Source organism: Chelmon rostratus, chromosome 8 (genome assembly GCF_017976325.1).
Source record: "Chelmon rostratus isolate fCheRos1 chromosome 8, fCheRos1.pri, whole genome shotgun sequence".
Lineage (NCBI taxonomy): Eukaryota > Metazoa > Chordata > Actinopteri > Chaetodontiformes > Chaetodontidae > Chelmon > Chelmon rostratus.
Genome location: NC_055665.1, coordinates 6,283,938 through 6,306,563, shown reverse-complemented (window position 1 = coordinate 6,306,563; position 22,626 = coordinate 6,283,938). Strand labels below are relative to the sequence as shown.

Sequence of the window (22,626 nt, the reverse complement as noted above, 5' to 3'; positions counted from 1 at the left end):
GCCTAGTAACTTCTGGCAAGTACCAGAGCCTGTACTAGGAAGTCATTTGCATGTTATTTGATGATAACAAACAGCTGCATACACTGGATAAGTTGAGAGTGTGGCTTTGAAGGTAACCGTTAAACAACACATTGCAGTCGTTATGAAAATACCGTATTGTTCTGATATGATAAGCTTTTTTACGTTTAGTTTATTTAGCATTAGCGTAGCCTCCTTACTAGTTAGCTGGTCAAAGTTAGCTTCGGTGGAAACGTCTGCTTGGTTTCCAGGTTAAGCTAAACCAAATCCTGCTAGCAAGCCAGTGCTAACTAAAGGTAGCTAGCTAGCGCTATCCGCAATGACTGTTAGCGTCACATGTCACTGTTCAAATTGTTGGATTAGTGTTAAAATTGTCAATACCCGTGCCGTTGACCGGTCCAACAGGATACAGCTAACTCAGCTAACGTTAATCCTCTTAGCTGCTAGTAAACTGCGTTAACATCATGATGCTAACGTTACCTAGCAGGGGAACTAAACACACTAACGATATCAGCCAGCGTTAGCTGGTCAGCTTCTGCTACTATATTCTGTTTAACTTCTGTCGTTTTTGTTACGAAGCTTACACATGGGTATTCCCTGGTCGCTCAGAAACTGCTTGTCTTATTACTCACATTAAGTAAGCAACAATTTGACAATTTTGTTGTTTAGCGTGTATTTTATTGTGTATATTACTAGTGATGCTGATGATTTTGAAGATATAACAATGCTTTTTGGATCTGTCAGGTTTTTTTTTCATTTGATCGAGTTGTTTAGGCTCTAAAATGTCAAAAAGTAGTGACACTACCACTAAGTTTACATATCCCAAGGTGTTGTCTTCAAACCGCTTGTTTTGTCTGACTGGAGTCCAAAACTCAAATACATTTCATTTACAGTGATATAAAAGGAACAGGGAATAGTAAATTCCCATACTTAAATAGTTGGGACCAGTGAATGTTAGGCAGGTTTTCCTTTATATGTGACTTGATTGATCAGATTTGAGAACAAAAACTGCACACAATTATTTACAAACAGATTTAAGGGCTCCTTATCAGAAAGATTTGTTTATGTAAGGTGTTAATGCTAAGAAATTACTACCAGCTGATATAATGTTATATAAAAAAAAATTACCAATCTAGTATCAGTTGAACAATAATTACTGGAATGCATTGTTTTATGATACAGGAACACCATGGAGGAACAAACTGCAGACATAGAGGTGACAGTCAAAACACTAGACTCCCAAAGCAGAACCTACACTGTTGGTGCTCAGGTAAATTCATCAGTTCATACTGGAAAACAGTGGAGTGAATTCTCATTTTCAGTTGCCTTTTGTGGTGATCTCACACATGTCTTTTCCATATTTTTTGTAGTTGACTGTGAAAGAGTTCAAGGAGCATATTGCACCTTCGGTGGGTATTCCTGTGGACAAACAGAGGCTGATCTACCAGGGCAGAGTCTTACAGGATGAAAGGACTCTGGCAGACTACAGTAAGTAATCTAGGGGTCAATTAATGCAATGCAGAACTCGATATTATCTTCATGGCTAATGGGCATGGGTTTCAAGGACAGTTACAGTTTTGTTTTTGCATTTTCGCCTTTAGAAATAATGCTGGTGCAGGTTCATAAAATTGTTTTCTTATTTATTTATCAATATCTACACATTCATCCATAACATTTTCCTACACACATCTCATAAGTAAGCAGGAATTTATTGTTTTGTAAGATCTATTTTAAGATTTCTGTTGCTTTTGTGTTTTTTAGCTGTTGTGGTGGACCACTAATGTGGCAGAAAGTAATTACTGTATATTACAGTTAGAAAGTTAGGTCTTAAGTGCCCACTTCAATGCTAAGAATCCATTTCAAACAAATGGGTTCTCACTGACTTGTGTCTGTCAGTGTTTGTGCGGTATTGCTTGCAAAAGTAATTGAATGTAATTTTAAGGTCTGCAATATTGTAGAATTTCTCTTTTTTCTCAAAAGAAAAGTGTGAAGTCAGCAGTCTATCACATATGTGCAGGTGTAACTGTAGGTCTCTGTTGTTGCAGATGTGGGTGGCAAGGTGATACACCTTGTGGAGCGGGCGCCCCCTCCACCCTCCCAGCCTGGCTCAGGGTCGGGAGGCACTTCAGCCGACAGTGGGCCCTCCTCATCCTCCCAGGGAACATCACAAGTGCCTCCACATGATCGCAACGCCAACAGCTATGTAATGCTTGGCACCTTCAACCTGCCTGTTAATATCATGGACCCCCAGCAGATACAGGTAGGTTTGCTTTGTGACTTCTTTATAGAATCTCAGGTCAAACTGTTGCAAATTGAGTTGCATTGTGGATAATGCAGATGTCAGGTTTTGGCAAGAAAGAGCAATGTATGGAATAAAAACAATGACATCTCTGTTTCTGTGGCATCAATTTTGATCCTGTTTTTAAACTTACCATCTTGAATCCAACAATACGTGTTTTAATGCGAATACCTTGTTAGATAAAGGTTAGATTTAAATTTCTGAACATGTATATCATAATATATATGTGGAAGAATATCCTATGCTTTGTTAATATTTGATATGATATGTTTCCAAGCCTTCATCATAGTCATTTCATGGCACTCAGAACGTTTGTCTTGCATGTAGTTGTTTCCAAAGGTGCATTACTTCTTTGCATGTATTCTTCTCTTTTAGATGTCAGTTCAGCAGATGGTGTCAGGCATGGGAGAGAATGCCAGGAATGCCAGAGTCACTACCAGCACTGGGGTAAGATTATATGCTAATAGCAAATAATCACACTTAACGTAATATTGTGTTTCACTGATTATCCCCTTTTGTTTTTCAGAGCAATGGGACTGTAAATGTGCACATTGATATGGACCAACCAGTGCAGAGTGAGCCTAGGCTGAGGCTGGTGCTAGCTGAGAACCTGCTGAGGGACATCAATGATGTTATCCACAGAATGGAGGCAAGAGTGCAACCTTCAAATTACTCCAGAAGCAGAGCTCCAGAGAAATCACTGCCTTATCTGTAACAAATCCTCCTCTATCTTATGTCTTTGTTCAGGGTCGGCCCAGCGACTCATCCTCCCAAACAGAGACAACTTCTGCTGCTGCTGGTGCTGCTGCTGCTGCTCCCCCTCCTCCCTCATCTTCATCTACCACTTCAACTCCCTCTCCCTCTGCCCAGCCCATGGACACCTCCCCGCCTCCAACAACTCCCCCACCTCCACCCACCTCTTCAGCACAATCTGAGGGACCAACACCCCAACCTGGACCCAAGTGAGACATCCTCTCTCTCAGTGAACCAGATAGATTCTGTCCTTATACATGATGACGCTGTGTCTCTGTGTCATTGTCATCACTGCTGATCAATTTCGTAAACCGTTGTCATTGACTGTAATCAAAACCTTTTCTTTCCTTTCTTACCTGTAGTCATCCCAGCCCAGCTGAGTTGGCAGAGATGTTGTCCGAACTGCGGAGGGTGGAGGAGAGACTGCAGCCTTTCATTCAGAGAGCTCACACTATCCTGGAGACAGCAACCACCGCAGAATACAACAATAATACAGTAGGATTCAAACAGCTAACTAAATGATAATAATCAGTCTTCTCATCTAACTGTAGACAAGAAATCAAATAAGCAATTTTTTTAATGCTCAAAATTCTGTCTATTTAACACAGGATGTGTAGTTGTGATTCAAAAAGTTGTCCCTGCTGGTTTCTGTTCTGCCACAGGAGAGGGAGGAGGACCAGCGCACTCTCATCCTGACGTGGGAGTGTCTCCGTCTCCTTGGCAATGCCCTTGTGGCCCTCAGTGACCTGCGATTGAACCTCATGAGCCCTGTGCCCCGCCACCTACATGTGGTCCGGCCATTTTCCCATTATGCCACCCCAGTCACTCTGCCTGGAGCTGTGCACCACCACATCCCAGTGCAAGTAAATGAAGAATAAGATGTATGTTTTAGTTGAAAGTTATTAATGTGACCCTTTAATAAGACTGACTGTGCTTCAATCTTCACTGACAGATGAACTTGGGTGCCACGGTGACTAACAGCACAGAGGGACAAGCCCCACCCACCCAGCCGACCAACCAGTCGGAGCAGGCAGGTCAGGGACAGACCTCCCCCCCACAGACTTCCCCGTCCAATCAGCAGGCTGGACAGGGACAGGCTGGCCCCCGGGTCATCAGGATCAGCCACCAGGCATTCCCGGTGGTCATGATGCAGATGAACACGGATGGTGTGTTGTCCCCTACCTGCCACTGATTGAATGCTCCACTACATCAGAGCTGTTTGTGTGTCATGTTGCTGGGCGGCAGTGTGTTGAAGTCAAAAGACCACAAAGCACCACTGCTTCCACAGTGCACTGCTGCCAAGCATTTGCTGAGTGATCTGAAGAATTGAACTTAGAACTAATGTTGTAAACTTACTTAATGATTTTTTTCCCCAGTGTTGATGATGGCTCTGTTACAGCAAATACACTTGTGTGGAGAGTAATACATCAGTTATTTCAGGATTATACAACGGAGTTCAAGCTATTTGTGTGTTGTTTTTGTGTGTATGTGCAGGCCCTGGTGCAAACCCTGCTGCAGCTGGACAACAAATGCCTGGACAGCCAGGTACGAGCCAGTGGAAAGTCTTTGGCATACTACATTTTACATAGCCCAGTCTAATCATGTGGCTTTATATGCCTTAAATCCAGTTTATCTTTTTATCTGACTTGTAACAGTTAAGTTTATTGAAACGCTATAAATAGGTTTGGACCAAAAACATAGGCTTCTCTTTCTAACCCCATTTTGTGCTGATAATAGAAGTTAATTATTTTTTGTTTCTGTGTACCCCTTCAGGTGCCCTCCCCCCTGACTTTATGCGGAATCTCATGCAACAGATCAGCCAGTATGCTGCTGCTGTAGCTACTAGTGCTGCCACTACCACTGCCACTGGCCAACCAGTCCCACCCCAGCCCACCCCCCCTGGCTACAGCTCCACAGCCAACTCCTCAACTACCACCACTGGTCCTAACACACCCACCACCACCCCTACGGCTCCCCCACCACCTCCCCATACTGGCCCCCAGCCCCAGGCCAGAGTTGTGTTCACCCGACCACCCTTTGCACCCAACATGCCCCCCCCAGCCTATGGCACCCGTGGAACCACCATTAATGTGAGGGCCGCCATGCCAGGCCAGCATCCAGGGCAGGTGGGAATAATGGTTTCTGATTTGGTTCCTGTTTTCGAGGCTTATTTGTCAACATGAATACTATTTGAGACTAATTAAAAAAATCTTGCTCCACAGGCTTTCAACCCTGCTGCTCTCAACCAGATGATTAGTGGATTGGTTGGACAGCTTTTGCTGCCAGGACAAATGGGTAAGATTTTCCAGTTATTGAATTTAGATTTGGACCTCATTAGCAGCAATTTTCTGCAATTATTATAGCTTAAAGGTTAAAAAGATTGCTCAAGCATTGTTTATCTTTTTTTTAACAGCTGGACAAACAGTCACATCCTCCTCATCCACGTCCACACACACACCCTCTTCTTCCTCCTTTTCCTCCTCCTCCTCTCAAACCTCTTCATCCTCCTCCTCCTTTTCTTTCTCCACCTCGGGTCCAACACCTCCGCCTGCCGCAAACACTACTGGCCAACCGAGCCAGCCTGAGACCAACAACAGTGAGTCCCAGTCCCAGGAGATGCCCCCAGACCTCAGCCAGCTCCTGGGTTCTCTCCTAGGGGTAGCTGGTGGGGCAGGCGTAGGGGCCCCTTCAATTACTGTCACCACATCTGGTGTCCCAGCCTTCATCCAGGGTGTGAGTGAATTCATGCAGGTCAGCGTTTGAATGTTTGACTTGGTTAGTCTTTCCGCTGTTCCAACAATCGCCAACTCTGCTGTGGTTGAAATAAACACTTAATAGTATTTTGATATTTAGAGTCAGGTGTGAAGACATTCTCGCTCTACACTGTGTTTTCATTTTGGTCCTTTTTTTTTTTCATCATCTTCTGAAATTGTCAATGTAAAGACAAAGCACAATTAACAGTATTGTCTGGAGTGAATGATCGCGTTTCATTGTGTGTAAACTCTTCTTCTTTTAGTCTTTGATGAGACTGTTTCTTATGTCAATAACAATTTGCCAATTTGCGACTGTATTTTATTAAGTTCTCAAACAACAGTTTTTGTTTGCAACATGTTAAAAACATGTTAAATTGTGTTCATGGAAAAAAAGGAAAAAAAGGGTTTTAGTATACACAGTGTCGGCCATTTTTTTTCAGATTACAAACAATACCCAACCCTACTAATCACTGTGTCTCCTAATGGCCCACAAGGGGGCAGAAAGGCTGACTGATTACCTGTGTTATCCATGTAGTGTTTTCCATTTAAACTGAATCACTTGCATTTTAAGAGAAGCAAAGTAATATTAACAAATCCTCACACCTCGTGTCATTTCTAGGCCTCCCAACCCATCTTCTCTCCACCCCCACCTCCTGCTGGTACCACTCCTGCTGGTACCACTCCTGCTGCAGGGCCCAACCCCACGCCCAACCCCCCCGGGGCAGCCGAGGCCCTCAACCCAGAGCTATTCACGGGCATCGTCCGTGGAGTCCTGAGCACCATGATGGGCTCTCTGGGTCAGGCCCAGAACGACACAGAGAGCATCGCCCAGTTCATGCAGAGGCTGTCCCAGGCAACCAACATCTTCATCAGTCCTGAGGATCCTACTGGTAAAGAGCAAATATATACAAGCATTATGTGTCAGTACAACAGCTGAGGGCAACTGATTATGATGTAATTCTGTCAGGGAGAATATCAGAAAATGATTGTCCTAAATGTTGCTCCTTTTCAAATTTGATCTTTTTGTGGTTCCCAGGGTTTTTTGGAGAGTTGCTGATGCTGGTGTGCCAGACGTTCACCATGTCAGACCTGGTAATGTTGCTTCATGGCCAGCACCAGCCCCTGGGTCGCATCCAGCCTCAGCTGTCCCAGTTCTTCACCCAGAACTACCTCAACGGCAGAGAGCCCACCGATGAGAACATTGCTGTTAGTACCACTCACCGGTTTTCCTTTAAAAAGTCATTTATTTCTTTATTTATTACTCATCTTTTAATGCTGAAACACAGTTAAACATAGCTCATTTACTTTTCATTTTTGGCCCCATATTTGATGGTTTGTCTTTTTTATTCTTTCGTGCAACTGACCAATAACTGTTTTCCGGTCTTTCCATGTGCCGTCATTATCTTGTTTTTCCACATGTCCTCTGTCTCTGTCCTCCAGGCTGCGGCTGACAGTCTTGTCAACGAACTGGAGGAGTACATCACTGAGAGCTTTGTAAGTCAGCTGCTCCTCCAGAATCACTAAAATACTAAACAGTTTATGATTAAATGTTGGGCTGCCCCCTAAAAGTCGATAACACGAGTCATCAGTCAAGAAGACCTTGTGTCAGCTCACATTTTATCAATCGAATCACTGCTCTTTTTCTGTTTCAGCTGCATCACTGTACAGCAGTGGGGTAGAAACAGAATGGCTGTAAACTTTACAAACCTATTCGGTTTGAAGTGATGTCTCGTCAGGACGGCCCTAATTTAATGTTACCATGATTAGACATTAATTTCCCAAAGCCAAAACACATGACATCCACCACAACTAAGGCCTGATATTTTTTATTCTCTGTTCATTACAAAGATCATTTTGTGTAGTAGAATACGTAATATGTCAGTAGAAAATCAGCTGATTATGTTGGTCACTGTTCAGGCCTGTGATGCTGCACACATTAGAGCCACTTTCAAATGGTACATTCAGACCAGCTGATGGTAGTTGGTGCTTGAATGACCCAGTAGTGATCGTAATTTAACTACTTTTGTGTACATTGTAGATAATTTGAACCCTCTATCAGGTAAAATATCTAGAATTTCTATGGAAACTTATATAGAAGCACAAACAAATGCACATAATAAGGTAAAGATAAAGTTCAATAATTAATTATTGAAATCATTATATTTCCTCTCTACTGATGAAATTTTAAAGCCAGTTTATTTTAATTTGCTGTACCTATTTACTGTTGTAATGCTGTGCACCTGTGTAGCTTTCAAATGTATTGACGGCATCTCTCGATTCAACTCCCACAGAGAGAGTCTTCAGTCACAGTGCTGGAGGGCGTTGACGCCACTCAGACCAACATGTCCTTCTTCAGACAGCAGCTGCAGCAGATTGCCACACACATTCTGCGATGCACTGGTAAACTTTAAGAAGAACATTAAATTCACTTGGTTGAGGTGATTGGGTTTATGCAGGGATGTTTTGGCTCCAGCTATTTGTATTATTTTTCAGGAACACTGCAGTGAAGTGAAGTAGTAGCTTAAATTCACTGTTTCTCTAAGACTTCTTGTATTGATTTTTTTAATGCTAATCATGTAATGTCAATATTTCTCTCATCCAGATGACTCATTTGGCCCCCGGCTGCTACAGATGTGTAACCAGGCGCTGTTTGAGTGTCTTGCCCTCAACTTGCACTGCCTGAGAGGAGACCAGAGAGCCCTCACTGCAGTCATCAACCACCGAATAGTCAGTATACAGTCTCTCACTAATTCATGCAGTGATTAATGTTTGGATTCTGCTGTCTGTTCAGCAGGCAGTAGACTCCAGATGTTAGGTGAAGGACATCAAATTTAGTACGCTCACGTCTACTTGCACTGGGCGTCATGCCAGATAGTGGTGCTCTGATGAATGCAAAAAAAAAACACCCTCAGTCATGACATTGTCCAGTTGAACGTAACAGTGTATAGAGGGAAGAGCAAAAAAAATTATAGTTTGCGTGACCATTTCTTTGGTCTCAAACTCATTGTTTTGCTCTTCCAAAAACAACAAATCTTATATGGAGTGTACAGATGTTTACTCAGCTTACTCGAGACACTCAAAAACTGAATATTTTGTACATATTAACGTGTTCATTGTAGATTGTAAACTCACACTCTTACTCAGATTTACTTGTGTACCCTTAAATGTTTTCAAGAACCAAAAGATAATATCCAGAAGAAACAGCGGCTGCACGTGTTAAGTAAAAGCTTTATTTTCTCTTGTTGTTTCAGCGGAGGATGTCCAGTGACATCAGCCCCAGCCTGGTCAACTGGATGACCAGCATGATGACGATGAGGCTTCAGGTCATTCTGGAGCACATCCCTGTCACACAGGAGCAGATCCAGAACTACATAGTTCACACGCAGGTAATAGACCATCTGCACGCCTTTTTAACATTTATTTTACCTTTCAGCTCAGTATCTGTGGCTTCATCCCAGAATATGGATGAATGCATGTTGGCAGTTGGAGATAACCAAACCTGGGAGCCTCACTTACATGATGTAGCTGCTTTGGCCTGAGGCTCTCAGTTACACTCAGGAATTTTAAATTGTTCCTTTTCCCAAATTTAGTATCTGTAGCTGTAGATTTTAGTTTTACATTTGAAAACATAACAGAAAACATATGTTACATGTTACATGCAGAGAAAGGAATCCCTCTTATCTGATGGCTGTTACATAATCTGTTACTTTGGACGGCACGTCTGAAATGGCTTGTAAATATTAGATGACATTCTTTCACAGGGAGATCAGTCTTCTGAACCTGGCACACAAGAGCCTGAACGAGCACAAAGTGCGACGGTAAGCATCGTGTGTCTTTAATGTCCCTTTCAGATGAACTCACTTTGACACTTTAAGTGCCGCTTTGCATTTTAGTTCCCTCATTTCGCATTTCTCCACCTCCAAAGATTGGGGACACCTTCTCACCGGCTGCAGCCACCACAGCAGAGGAGGCCATGTCGGTGTCACATGACACGAGGGCGTCGTCACGGGAAACGAGGGTGTTGCCTGGGGACCTGGGAGCCTCGGGAGGAGCCGCGCCTCTAGGTGGCGACATGGCAGCAGCCGGAGCCGAGGGAGGGAGTGAGGAGTCTGCTCGAGACTCAGAGGCCTGGGCGGCTGCTGTTCCCCCTGTGAGAGCCCCCACAGTTTGGTTACTGTTTAACATTTATCTTTTGTTTTTCCAGGGAAACATTTTCACACCTACAGTGGCCTTATTATTCTGGATAATACAACAAATTGTCAACTGTTTTCAAGATAATAGATAAGAATTCATTAAGCAACAGTTTTCTCTGTAGAAGATGGATCGACTGAAAGCTGAGTCTGTGGATTATCCAGAGTAATTGTTTCTGGAAAGGCACGCTGACTTTGAAATGAGATCTTCATCAGCCTGAGTTTTATGATTTTATGAAGTCTTTGAGCTCAAGTTGTTTTTAGCAAGAGTCTGTCTTAAAACAACATGTTCATATGTACATTGAAACTGTCCATACTGGACGTCCAGATCCTGACCTACCACAATTCCGGTGTAAGAGATGGGGAACAAAATCTACAGCCATTGTTATGTGCAAACATGAATTTTGTACTTTAGACCAAACCAATATGAGACGTCTGAATCAGGGATGTTGAGTGGGTGTTTTCCAAAGTTAGTGATTTTAGTACAAAATTCCCTCTTTGTGTTTCCCCGGACAACGTTTCCCTGCTGAGCTGCAGCAGAGGAGTTTTTTGAGTATTGTTTTAAGACAGACATGTGAGTCTGTCCTTTGAAATGAACCCTTGGTAACTTGTGACTTCTTCTATGTTTATGTGCTGTGTGTGTTGTAGGAATGGGTGCCGATCATCAGGTGTGATATGATCACCCAGAGGAAGATGAAGGCTCAGCCTCCGTTGTCTGACGCGTATTTGCATGGCATGCCAGCTAAACGCAGGAAGGTAATCAGATCAGTCGTAACTTCACTTATTACGTATGAATGTCACTCGTCCTTACCTTCTTCAAGGTATCTGCATGTGTGTTTTCAGACAGGACTGGGTGGTGGAAGCCTCCTCTCCCTCTCTGATGCAGTGAGTCAAGCAGCCAGGTCAGCAGGAGTGAGGCCCATCACTTCAGCTGAGCAGTTACAGGACGATCTGGAGACCCAGGAGCTGAAGGAAGCTTATGCAGAACAGGTAACTACAGCCTTGACCACACGTATACGGATATTTTGCGAACACCTTCCTCTGTGTGTGGGCCTCTCGTTCATAGACAAACTGTGTTTTAGGTCACTAAGACAGCGATTATTTTTAAACACATTTGAAAGTGCAGATTTTTCAAACCTCTGGTTTCTGTATATCTGTGTGTGCATGTAAAATAGTGTATTTTTGCTTTGTGTACTGAGCATGTGCATGAAACAACAATGGCCGACAACTGGTTAGTTTACATTTAACACTGCTAGGCCCTTTGCCAGAAAGGTGATAAATAACTACACATAAAAAATAAGATACTATTAAGTTACTACCACCAAACTAAAATAAGCTCACGGCACATGCGTAGAATGTTCTTCTCTGGTATTTGACGCATCTCTGATCATCACTGGCACAGCGTCCTTATTAGAGTATGTGGAATCATTTTTACGTTCTTGTGTGCAGAGATATTTTGTAAAACTAAGCGGACAGGGGAAAAATATCAGTTTTTAAAAATATTTGTATACATGTGATCAAGGCCTAAATCTTTAGAACAAATTAGAACAAAACAGGCACACACTACATATGTAGACTAATAATGGCCACAGTCTGGTCTTGTTTTTTCTGTAACTCAATGCAAGCTCACATTTTGTCTTTTCTTTTCTTTTTTTTTTGTAATCTGAAAAAAGCAAAACAAAAACAAAGCGTGTTGCTGATGTTAACTTTCCATATTCTGCCACAGTTCGGCATCCACTACAGCACTTGTCCATTTCTATGAAACTCACCAACAATCTTTTTATGTAATTTCTCAAATTTTTTAGCTGTAATCTCTGCAGTCTAAAAGCACTCACCTCAGTCGTCAAGACGTGACGTTTAGCCCACAAGGTCTAGGCTTTATGGGAAATGGTGTTTGTTAACAGCAGCTAAAAAACAGAAATATTAAATCAATGACAATGTTTATTTTTCAAAACAATATCCAAACGTATGAAGCAAGCCACTCATAATGGTGTAGAGTAACATTATGTTCCAAGACAGTAATTTAGTTGTTACTGGTCTCTATTGCTAATTTCTCTGTTCATGACAACTGTACAGAGGGTGAATTTTTATAGAACTCACTTATTTAAATGATATAAAAGCTTAAAGTTATGCAGAATTATGGGTATGGCTGCTTTGAGTGACAGTGAGCACTAGGTTTCAGCTCCACCCGTTTTTTTGGATTAGCCTAGTTTGGTGGATTCATTCAAGATGGCAACGGCCAGAATCGGTGACACTGAGCTTCAGAAACCTGTGGAGGCTACACACGCCTCTGAAATGCTGCTTGTTCGTCCCACCATGATGATAATACGTCTTTTTTCTTTAGGTTAAAGCAGACGTCAAGAAACGAGTGAGGGAAGACCCGGATTTCAACTCTCAGCAGTTCCCCAATGCACACAGAGCCTTCTCGTCAGACTCATAATTCTACTGATAAGAAACCTGCATCTTTTTACATCTTTATTATTATTTCTTGGATCTTCATTCAACGACTCACCGAAGCTTCACTCCCAAACTGCCTTTTATGCAGTTAGCAGCACTATTGACTAATTGCCTAGCGCTAATGTGACAACTTCCCCAGTGCCTATTTATTTCTCTGTGTTGGTCCAACTTCTGCTGAGAGAGTTTTCCTTGTTACAAATGTATTATATCAGATTTAAGTTTGACTTAGGTCACTTTAATTCTGTTTGGATACATGTGTATGTCTGTATTTTTTTGCCCTCTTATCCTTGTGTTGCTTTGTTAATATGGAGCCTGAATTGTCATTATTTAGTGAACTTTTGCCTTCCTCTCAACACTCTGGAGCGCAGGAGTATACTTTCATGTGATGAACATGCTGTTTGGTACATGAATGTACAGTAAGCTTAATAAAAATCTTGATACGATCAAAGAATACTCTTTTTGAGTCTGGATAATTAGGACATGTGCTTATTAGAAATAGCAGCGACATGAACGAGTTTTGGCACCCCTTGTCTAAATTTCTTGTGAATAGCTCATAAAGATAACCTCAATTCCAAAATTCATGAAGTTAAAGATGTCACATTTCTTCAGTATTTTAAGCAGGATGACTTTTGTATTTCCATTTTTTAGTTTCAAAATTGCAAAGGGGAAAGTGGCCTGTAGCAAAAGGGGGCACCCTGCATGGTCAGTACTGAGTAACACTCGCTTTGGCAAGTATCACAGCTTGTAAACACTCTGTTGCCAGCTGAGATTCTTTCAGTTCTTGTTTGGGGGATTTTCACCCGTTCTTTCTGCAAAAGGCTTCTAGTTCTGTGTAATTGTTGGGCCATTTTTCATGTACTGCTCTTTTGACGTCTAGCCACAAATTGTCAATGATGTTTAGGTCGGGGCACTGTGAGGCAAAACCTTCAGCTCGGTCCTCTTGAGGTAGTCCACATTGACTTTGAGGTGTGTTTAGGCTCATTATCCTGTTGTAGAACCATCTGCTTTGCTGTCTTTTCTGAGCCTTCTGCTTTGTGGGAATCAATTATTTTAATTTTCAGAGTGCAGGCAGCAGCTTAAAGGAGCCCAGTGCTGCTGAATGTTAGGAAAAGGTTTGAGGAGTCATAGTATTTGTAAAGCCTTGAAATTTGTATCACTTGGCCTTTTCAAATGAATGTGAACAAGCCATGACTCTAACAAGCTAATTAAGGTCAGAGACTTTGGTAAAAGAGCACAAATCTCTTGGGGTGCTCAAACTTTTGCATGGTGCTCTCTTCCTTTTTTCCCTCTAAAACATAAATAATGCACTAATCTTGCTTAAAATGTTGAAAAGGATGTTTCATCTTCAACTTTATGCCTTATGGATATTAGCTCATCAGGGGTGACCAAAACTCTTGCATGCTGCATGTCTGTGGTAATTTAGAAACGGTGTTGCTATTGCGTAGTTTGTCCACCAGAGAGCGCTGAAAATATTTCTATCAAATGTCAGGAATCCTAATCAATTGCTTTGTCATGTGGTTGCGTTAAAAAGTAAACTTTGCAATAATTCATCAATCTGTGGTTAAAAATACTTGGAAAAGGAATCAGCTTTGATTTTCTCGCAGTCTTGGAACTGTTAAATATATAAAAAACAGGATTATAACTTGAGGAAGAGACATTTTCAACTTTTCTAGTTCTAGAGAATCAACTTCAACAAAATGATCATATTGCTCTGTCATTGGCATTAATCATATCAAACAGACTTAATTTTACCACGATTAGGGACACAGCAATCCTTTTTCCTCCTGATACAGATCCAGTTAACTCGCTCTTTTTTTTCCCAAATTCATAATGTGTGTGTCACACTGCGTGGAGCTCATTGGATTCATTATAATTCACACTAATATGAGACACTGGATTGCTGTGACCACCCTTGACCACATAAATGTAAATGAGTTTCAAAATGACAGACTATGAAACTATATTGAATGTGATTGGTCACATCACGGCGGATCACTTAATCATGTCAGTATCAGGGCTGATGCTGTAACAGCGCTTTGGTGGCCAAAATAAAGCAATGTTATTCTAGAAGGACAGAAATTATTGCACAAGCCTAATTCTATATATTTAGAATAAAATCAGGATCCATCATGTCAATGGTAAAGCTTCACAGAAGTTTTATTCTTCTAAAATATTCTATAGTTTTGCAAGACTGATCTTTTACATGCTGCTCATTCTTATTCCCTCCAGCTGATGATGACTAACCTGATCGTTCCTTTGCTTCATCTTGTTTTGGCTGAAAGTGGCCTCTCGTCTGCTCAGTGGACTGTTTCTCATCACTTGTTCCTGAAAGTGAAAAATGGAAATGCAGGATCAGTCAGAATGAAAAGGGAACTGTAGTGTTGGAGAAGTTATACTCAGATCCTTTACTTATAAATACCATAGTGAAGAAATGCTCCATTACAAGTAAAAGTCCTGCATTTCAAATCCTACTTAAATAAAAGTAAAAAATTATCTTATATTAATCTGTATTTATTTTTCACACTTAAATCTTTGCTTTTTTGTAAATGGAGGAGAATTTCACAACTTTGTGCCTCAAACAGTTATTTAAATGAAACCATCTGAGATGGTTAGAGGGGAAATCACTCTGGTGAACCTGGAAGAACTCACACATCTAAAATGTGACAAGGAGCCCAAACTACACACTGACTCATTGTGACAAGCAAAAACAGGTGTAAGCTTTATATAATGTGATATATTTCATAGACTTATAGGTTTTGATGTCAAATCTTAATCAGAGGAGCAACTAAAGCTGTCAAACAAATGTAGTAAAGTACTATATTTCTATTTAAAGTAGCCTAAAATGTAAATACTCAAGTAAAGTACATCAAAGTTGAGACATAAGTACAGTACTTAAGTAAATGAGCTTAGTTATATTCTCTATATTTCACCTCTGGGGGACTGAGGAGCATCCTGTCATACTCTCAAACACATTAAATTCACAAAACAAACCCCTGCAAGTTGATTATTCTTGTGTGTTTCTTCAGTTCTGGTTCAAACAAAGACAAACTCTCGTCCACGTCAACTAAACCTCGAAACACAACTATTAATATTATTACTACTACACTATTTCTGCCCACGCCTCCGTGCAGACATGTGATAAAAGCTCCCCGGATAACAGCCTCAGAGTGCTGGACATGCTTCAGGACGCCATCAAAAACTTGCCTGGAAACAGCAGCAGACTTACGGCCTTGCAAGCAACGAGATCAGGCTTTGAAGCTGTCAGGCGTTCTGACAGGAGGTTGCCATATTTGTTAAGCAGCAAATCCAAAAAAACGCAAATTTGAGGGAACACAAACCACTTTGATGACTGTGCAGGAGGAGGAGACGGAAGACAAAAGGGATCCAAGTGAGTTCAGCTCACTCAGGGTATCTGTAGCTGAAGAAGTCACAACACTTTGCACCATTTTACCCCTCCAGCGATTAAGATGAAGCACATCCTGATGACTTTCCTGTTAAATCCTACATTTTACATGCCAACTCGTCAGTTATCTTCCTCCTTTTTGTCCATCTGTGCTCATTTTAGCTCATCATCAGCTGTTCATCTTGCAGCATTGAATCACTGTTAACTGCTGTAAAGGTCAGCAAGTGCAAACTTATGTGTGTTAAATCTCTCTATAATTCATTACATGAGGTACAAACTTTTACATTCCCAAGCAAAACACTCACCATGTGCTTCCCCTCTGCTTCTGCCCAAAGTGACCTTTGACCCTGGAAGTACTTCCAGTCTCTTCCTGCTCAGAACTGTGGAGGTGTTAAACTCTGTTTTGGACTCAAACTGTCACATGGTGGAGCAGGTCATTCATCATGCAGTGAGTTTTCCTTTTCATTGTTGCATATTTAAAATAAAATGATCATCAACAAATAATACTTTGAAATATTTTGTACTGGTTTTAAGATATGCTGTATGAATTAATTTTATTATTATTATAAACAGTAACAAGTCTGCAGTGGTCACTTCTTTACAATTATACAGATGGCAGTGAGGAGTAAAGTGGAGCCTATGCAGAAGTCAGTGTTTGAAGAGATGTAGAACCAGAATAACTTTTACTCCCTTGCCTTTTTGAACATGCTGTATTACTGCAAGTACAGACAGTGACTTTACATCACAGTAATTCCTACACTCATTCACAGTGTGGCTCGAGCCGGGTCAGGCCCAGACTGAAATACCTCAACAACTATCGGATGGATGGCCAATAAAGTCTGTGGACATTCCTGGTCTTCAGAGTAAGATCTGGACTTTTGTTGAGGTTGATAATTGGTACTTTATGTGAAATGAAACTGGTTGTGTTTCCATAACATCATTAGAAACATTCTCATGCTCCCTCAACGTTTCCTCTTTTGCCATCTTATGCGAAAAATTTCAATTTGACCAAATACTTAAAAATTAACGACATCGTAAACATTATACCTCTTTAGAATTAGCATTTTAGCATCGTCATTGTCAGCATGTTAGCCTCCATACTAAAATTAGCATTTAGCTCAAAGCGGTGCTGTGCTGCAGTACAGTATGACAGAGCCGCTTGTGCACTTGCAGACATTGACCACGAAATTTGCTTTTCATTCAAACCACATTAATACTGTAATTCTGGAAGTCATACAGCATTATACCACAATTTGCATAAGCTTAACAGATGCTCAGTACAAAAAACTGTTTCTGTTTTTTTTTCCCCACTTTCCATTGCTGGATGTATGGCAATGGTGACATACTTAAAAATAATATTAAGAGTAACATTCAGTAAAAAAACAAAAACAAAAAAACACTGTAAAAAGCCTGAAAACGTGTGCCAACATGAGGTGCATTTAGTTCACACGTTGAAATTATTTAGAGAAAACTGAGCCAAAGCAGTTGCAACATACTGTTTTAAGAGTAACAGGAATGATACAAAACAGGCAATGCTCTTCAATACTTTATATGTATTTTATTTTAACCCCTCCATGACCAGACACTCAGGAGCAACTAAAACAATCCAATCCTTGTCTTTCAAGAATGAATGCAATTAATTACATGGAGTGCACACAATTATTATTTTACAAGCTGGAAGTACAATAGGAGAGCAAATTGAGTTCACAGTCACCTTGGTGAGCAGGTTAGACGGCCGCCTGACGAGCCTGTTGGCTCATTCAAAGAAATCTAAACAGCAAGAACAGTTCCTGGTCTGCATCCTGTTCGGGCTGAGGAATGTGAGCGAGTCCTGCGGCACCAAGTTAGTGAAAACATACCTCGCTGTCAGAACCTGATAGCAGAATTACAACAGTTTATGTACATGTACTGCAACTCTGCATGTATATTTTGGACAATAACGGAAAATGACTAAAGTTGTAAGACAGAGAATATGATCAAGCAGGATTTAGTTTTAACATAAAAATGAGCAGTAAATGCACACCGAAAAAGAAGAACCTGGTTTAATAAGAGCACGTCTTTCAAGGTGCAACTGGTTTTACTTTAATTTGATCTTTTCCAGGAAATCCGACACCTAAATCTACTGTCTGTAAAAATGCACCACTGTGTGTGGTCACACATGAATAGTCTGGGAGTGGTGAGCAGTCATCCAGCCATCATGGTGCTAACCTGCACTTTATTTGCATAGGGTGTGTGTGCATGGTGAGCACACACAGCTGCTGCTGACCTCTGTCACTTAGAGACAGATTAGAAGTAAAGAGCCGATACGTCGCTGTGTCAGGTTTCACTTAAAGGAATAGTTTCACATCCAGGGAAATAAGCTTATTCATTTTCTTGCTGAGAGTTGGATGAGAAGTCTGATACCACTCATGTCTGTATGGTAAATATGAAACTACCACCAGCAGCCATTTAGCTTAGCATTAAGCCTGGAAGCAGGGGGAAACAGCACAAAATCCACTAAACAACATATGTTATGTTTTTTAATTGTTGTAGTTAGGAAGTCACAACATCTGGCACATAAGCACCCCGTAAAACCAAAAACCAGTCAAAAATCATTATTTTTACATTTTTGTTTTTGTCCAAATCAAACAAACAAGATATAAGATGTTAATCAGTCAGCTTTAGAGTTGCTGGTATGTAGATTTTGTTACCTAGGGACAGAGCCAGGCTAGCAGGGGGACCTGCTTCCAGCTTTTTATGCTCAACTACGCTAACTGGCTGCTAGCTGTAACTTCAGATTTACCATACAGACTCGACAGTGGTATCAATCTTCTCGTCTGACTCTCAGTAAGAACATGAATACGTTCATTTCTCTAAATGTCACATTTTACTTTTAAAAGGAGCACATTTAATGTTCACAGCAGCAAAAACTGCTTCAATGAAAGTCATCAAGCAGCAAATAGTAGATACAGCTTGATCAGGTATAAGCAGTGTTAGCTAACCTTAGCTAATGTTAGCTAATGTTAGCTGTTAGCAAACTTTAGATGGAAGTTGCGTCACTGACATTATCGAGTCAGTCTGCTGACTTTAGGACTCTTTATGACTTTTCTCTACTTGTGTTACTGTTAAACTACATTTTACCATGATTGTTCTGTAATGGTTGCTATGGCTACAGTTGTAATTACTCAGCAACACTTCTAGTCTTACTTTAAATCTCACAAAAAGTTAAGAGGAAAAACTTTTCATTTGTTTGTTTGGTTTATTAAATCGTGAGTGGTTATAGAAAGGCTCCAGGATTTGATCGAGGATCTCTGATATTTCTGTATCTGTGGGCGAGCCAAACTCCAAAGATCTGAAAGAGAAGACGAACAGGCAAGCGTCCAAATCAGCAGCCGTTTCACACCAAATTCCACATCTCCAGCTTTGTCGCTGGGACACTTTACTGACCTCTGTAAAGCTGAAGAAGAGTCCGATGCCACCGACAAACTGCAGCACCTCTCCTGCATACCGCTGGATGATACTTGAGCATGTGTCACAAGACGGAGGAGAGTTGTAAAAGCATCTCTAGAGGAAGGGGAAGTGTAGGAGAAGATAGGATTACTGCCGGAGATCAAGTTGCTCCAGAGAGGAGGAAAAAGAATATTCCATGACGATGTACTTACAGCAGCACATGAGCCGTTGTAGTTAACGTAAGAGAAGCCGCAACAGTTGAGTGTTTTCTCTATGTCCTTTTGAGTGGCCTCGGATTTGTTCCATCCAACCTCAAGCAGGCGGTTCTGTAATGAAAACCACAGCCTGGTGGGTGTCTACATACATGTAAAAGCTGCTTTTATTTGAAAAGCATGAGAGCAGGCAGCAGGAGGTGGCCAACATGAACAACCATGATTTTTACGTGAAATCTACACTGGTAGCATAACTCAGCAAATGTGATAGTATTCATACCTGTTGGTCTTTGTTCAGGGCCAGACAAGCACAGGACACAGAAAACTGCACGACAAAAGCTATGAACAGGATTATCATGTACTGGATCAAGTTTAGGAAGTTTACTTCGGATTAAAAATCAACACTCTGAAATCTCACTGTGTTGCACAAGAACCATTAAAACACAAGCTGAAAGACAAACAAACAGAGGAATAAAATCCTCTAAGAGCTTTGGATTATTTACTTTTCGTTCTGCTTGGACACACAATCAGTATCAGGTGGTGACTCCCCGTGCTCCTACAAACAAACCAAAGGATACGAAGAAAAGCAGGACCTGGTGGTGCTTAACGGCGCCGCACAGCCCCACAAAGGCCACCAGGAAGAGGAGCGTGCCCACGCCGATGACTCCCGCCACCACCCTGATGCTGGAGACCAGGCCGAACCACTTCCCCCAGGCTGCCACCCCGATCAGCAGCAGACTCACCAACTGAGGAGGAAGAAAACAATGTTGGCGCGAGAGGAGAAGGAAGTACAATCAGTGTCACCCTTTTAAGGAAGTCTGTACACCAGGGACAAGCAACTGTGGCATGGGGGGCCAATGCTGCCATATGGTGTGTGGTTGCTGATCACTGACACTAATGCATCCTTTTCTCTCCGTCTTAAATATTAAAATGCTGGTGTCAGGCGGCAACATTTACAATTTCAGCTTTTTACTAAAATCTCTTGGCTCCTTATCCTTAATGGTGGAGGGTGTTTGGGTCTAATGCCGCCTGAAAGAGGACTGCAGGCTTTACTCAGGGCTAAAGAAAGCACTTCTAATTCTTCTGTATGCTTGTATGTTAGACTTTCTATGTTTATAGATTGATATACAGCTCTTGATGCTGTACAATCAAAGATGTGGCAGTGTAGGAAAGGGCCGTAAGACTCGAAATGTCAGGTGTTCATCAAGAAAACCTGGTTTTAAATAACATCTAGATTTACATAACATTTACATTTATTTTCTACACTACACTGCTACTATGATAACTACAGTAACTAAATATACATAGAATATAACATAAATATATGGTTTTTGTTGCAGAATCTCTGACTTTGTGTCTTCTAAACTAAAAAGAGCAGATAACGAGTGAGGTTAAAAAGTGTTTTTTGTGTTATAATGTGCTGTTCTTTAGTGGAAGGCCTTTCTCCACCGAGAGGTCATATTAAATCCATTAGTTTCAATATTGATTAATCTAGCGATTATTTTCTCAGTTGAATGCTTTGTCTAAAATGTTGTGAAAAATGCCTGTTTGAATTTCCCACAGCTCAAGTTGATGTCTTCAGATGTCCTGTTTAGTCCAAAAAGGCCAAAGATATTCAGTTCAATGTCCTGTACGGCAAAGAAAAGCTGCAACCAGAGAAATTTGACCATATTCGCTTAAAAGGGATCATTTGATCATCAAAATAGCTGCAGATTAATTAATTGATTGGTTGATTAATCGACTTATCATTGCAGCTCTAATCACATCTATTGTAGGAGCTTTAATAATTATTGGCTGAGGACTTTTATGAACTGTACTGTCCCTGAGGTCATCCAGGTGACTGGTCTAAAGTCATAGGCAACTGGATTTACTCTTAAAACAGACACTTTTAAATTAGATATTTTAACGTTTATTAATTTTTCTTTACATTTTAATTGAAATATGCAGAACAGGCGATGACAGCTGGACTTCTGAGGATACACAACAGCTCCAGAGTTACTATGTAACACAAGTCAGGGAGATAAGAAATAAATGAATTACCAGCATAATAAAAAAAAAAAAACGATGAAGAGTCGATAAAACGCTGATGTCTGATTTGCGGCTTTTTGTGCGCTTCGCATACAGAGGATGGATTAATAGAAGAGGTCCACCTCAGCTGAAATAAGCAGCTTCGGTTTTATTTTTCATTAAGGATTTATCCTGCTTAAGGATCTGACTAAACACTGCCGAGAGCAATTAGCTGCCATAAACTGGGCCTAATCATTCACCGGCAGCACCTGGCTGCGCGCGGACAGGTGGAAACAGGTCAAGAAAACAGCGCTTTAAGCACTTTAACCCACAAATATGAGGCGCTTTCCTGAGCCGCAGTCAAGACACCAGCAGAGACACCTGTTGCCTTTTTGAAGCAGTTATTATTTGCTCTCGGTTGGGTTTCCACCTGTGTAACAGCAGTGAGCTCCTACTTACAACATAGAGAATATTGAGGGCGCAGAGCGCGTTCTTGGTGCAAACGAATCCGCCGCAAACCATCGCTGCTGCAGGGTTCGGAGGATATTTCCACGTCTGCTCGGTGAGGCTGTGTGAGGCTTCTCTGGCTCAGGAAGCTTCTCGCCCGCGGGTGAAAAAGCGGCAGAGCTTCCTGCAGAGATCCTGCTCGCTGATTTGTCGCTCGCGCATGAGTCACTTATTGTTCCTGGTGCAGATAATTGTTTTTCCACTGGCGGGTACGAGTGAGCAAAGACCGGTGGATTGTTGCGGGTAAAAGATCACAGCCTCTTAACCCATCGTCATCCTACACTTCATGTTTATATACACGTGTTTAATTGGATGTCGAGGTGAAAACACAGGATATCCACTGATTTCATCACATCACTGAGTAACAGCTGTTCGCATTGGAGTTAATGTCTTTTAAAGTGTGTTCACTTTAATTACACATGGATTCTCCAAATTAAAGCGGGTCAAGTCATTTTATACACACTATGATTGTGCTCTATAGTTCCCCCTTGTGGCCACAAATAGACATTATAGATGCTTTCAGTGCACAGCCTGCTTTTTAATTTCTGAATCTGTGAAGGGAAAAAACATTAAAAACCAAATTTTTAAGTGAAAAACA

General features: G+C 41.3%; 2 protein-coding genes across 4 annotated transcripts; one reads left to right on the top strand and one right to left on the bottom strand.

Annotated features, from left to right (window-relative positions):
• The first annotated feature begins 2 nt into the window (after nucleotides 1-2).
• LOC121609855 (large proline-rich protein BAG6-like) lies at nucleotides 3-12,913 on the top strand. Of its 3 annotated transcripts, none has more exons than XM_041941569.1 (25): nucleotides 3-112; nucleotides 1,201-1,288; nucleotides 1,389-1,506; nucleotides 2,064-2,278; nucleotides 2,693-2,764; nucleotides 2,844-2,966; nucleotides 3,065-3,279; nucleotides 3,433-3,565; nucleotides 3,733-3,933; nucleotides 4,023-4,104; nucleotides 4,565-4,615; nucleotides 4,844-5,196; nucleotides 5,293-5,365; nucleotides 5,484-5,821; nucleotides 6,443-6,713; nucleotides 6,860-7,029; nucleotides 7,264-7,317; nucleotides 8,115-8,223; nucleotides 8,426-8,550; nucleotides 9,075-9,209; nucleotides 9,585-9,641; nucleotides 9,749-9,973; nucleotides 10,662-10,769; nucleotides 10,857-11,003; nucleotides 12,358-12,913. In XM_041941569.1, the coding sequence occupies exons 2-25, from the start codon at nucleotides 1,208-1,210 to the stop codon at nucleotides 12,451-12,453; spliced, it is 3,552 nt and encodes a 1,183-aa protein (XP_041797503.1). In that variant the 5' UTR covers nucleotides 3-112; nucleotides 1,201-1,207; the 3' UTR covers nucleotides 12,454-12,913. The 3 variants fall into 3 exon arrangements, with proteins under 3 accessions (XP_041797503.1, XP_041797502.1, XP_041797501.1); XM_041941568.1 differs by having other exon boundaries at nucleotides 4,023-4,236; nucleotides 5,484-5,803; XM_041941567.1 differs by having other exon boundaries at nucleotides 4,023-4,236.
• A 4,505-nt stretch (nucleotides 12,914-17,418) lies between these two features.
• On the bottom strand, nucleotides 17,419-22,192 carry LOC121610518 (tetraspanin-13-like). The gene is made up of 6 exons (XM_041942674.1): nucleotides 21,981-22,192; nucleotides 20,093-20,260; nucleotides 19,795-19,875; nucleotides 19,515-19,628; nucleotides 19,300-19,416; nucleotides 17,419-19,204 (listed from the first exon to the last, which is right to left on the bottom strand). The coding sequence occupies exons 1-6, from the start codon at nucleotides 22,041-22,043 to the stop codon at nucleotides 19,130-19,132; spliced, it is 618 nt and encodes a 205-aa protein (XP_041798608.1). The 5' UTR covers nucleotides 22,044-22,192; the 3' UTR covers nucleotides 17,419-19,129.
• Nucleotides 22,193-22,626: the final 434 nt, after the last annotated feature.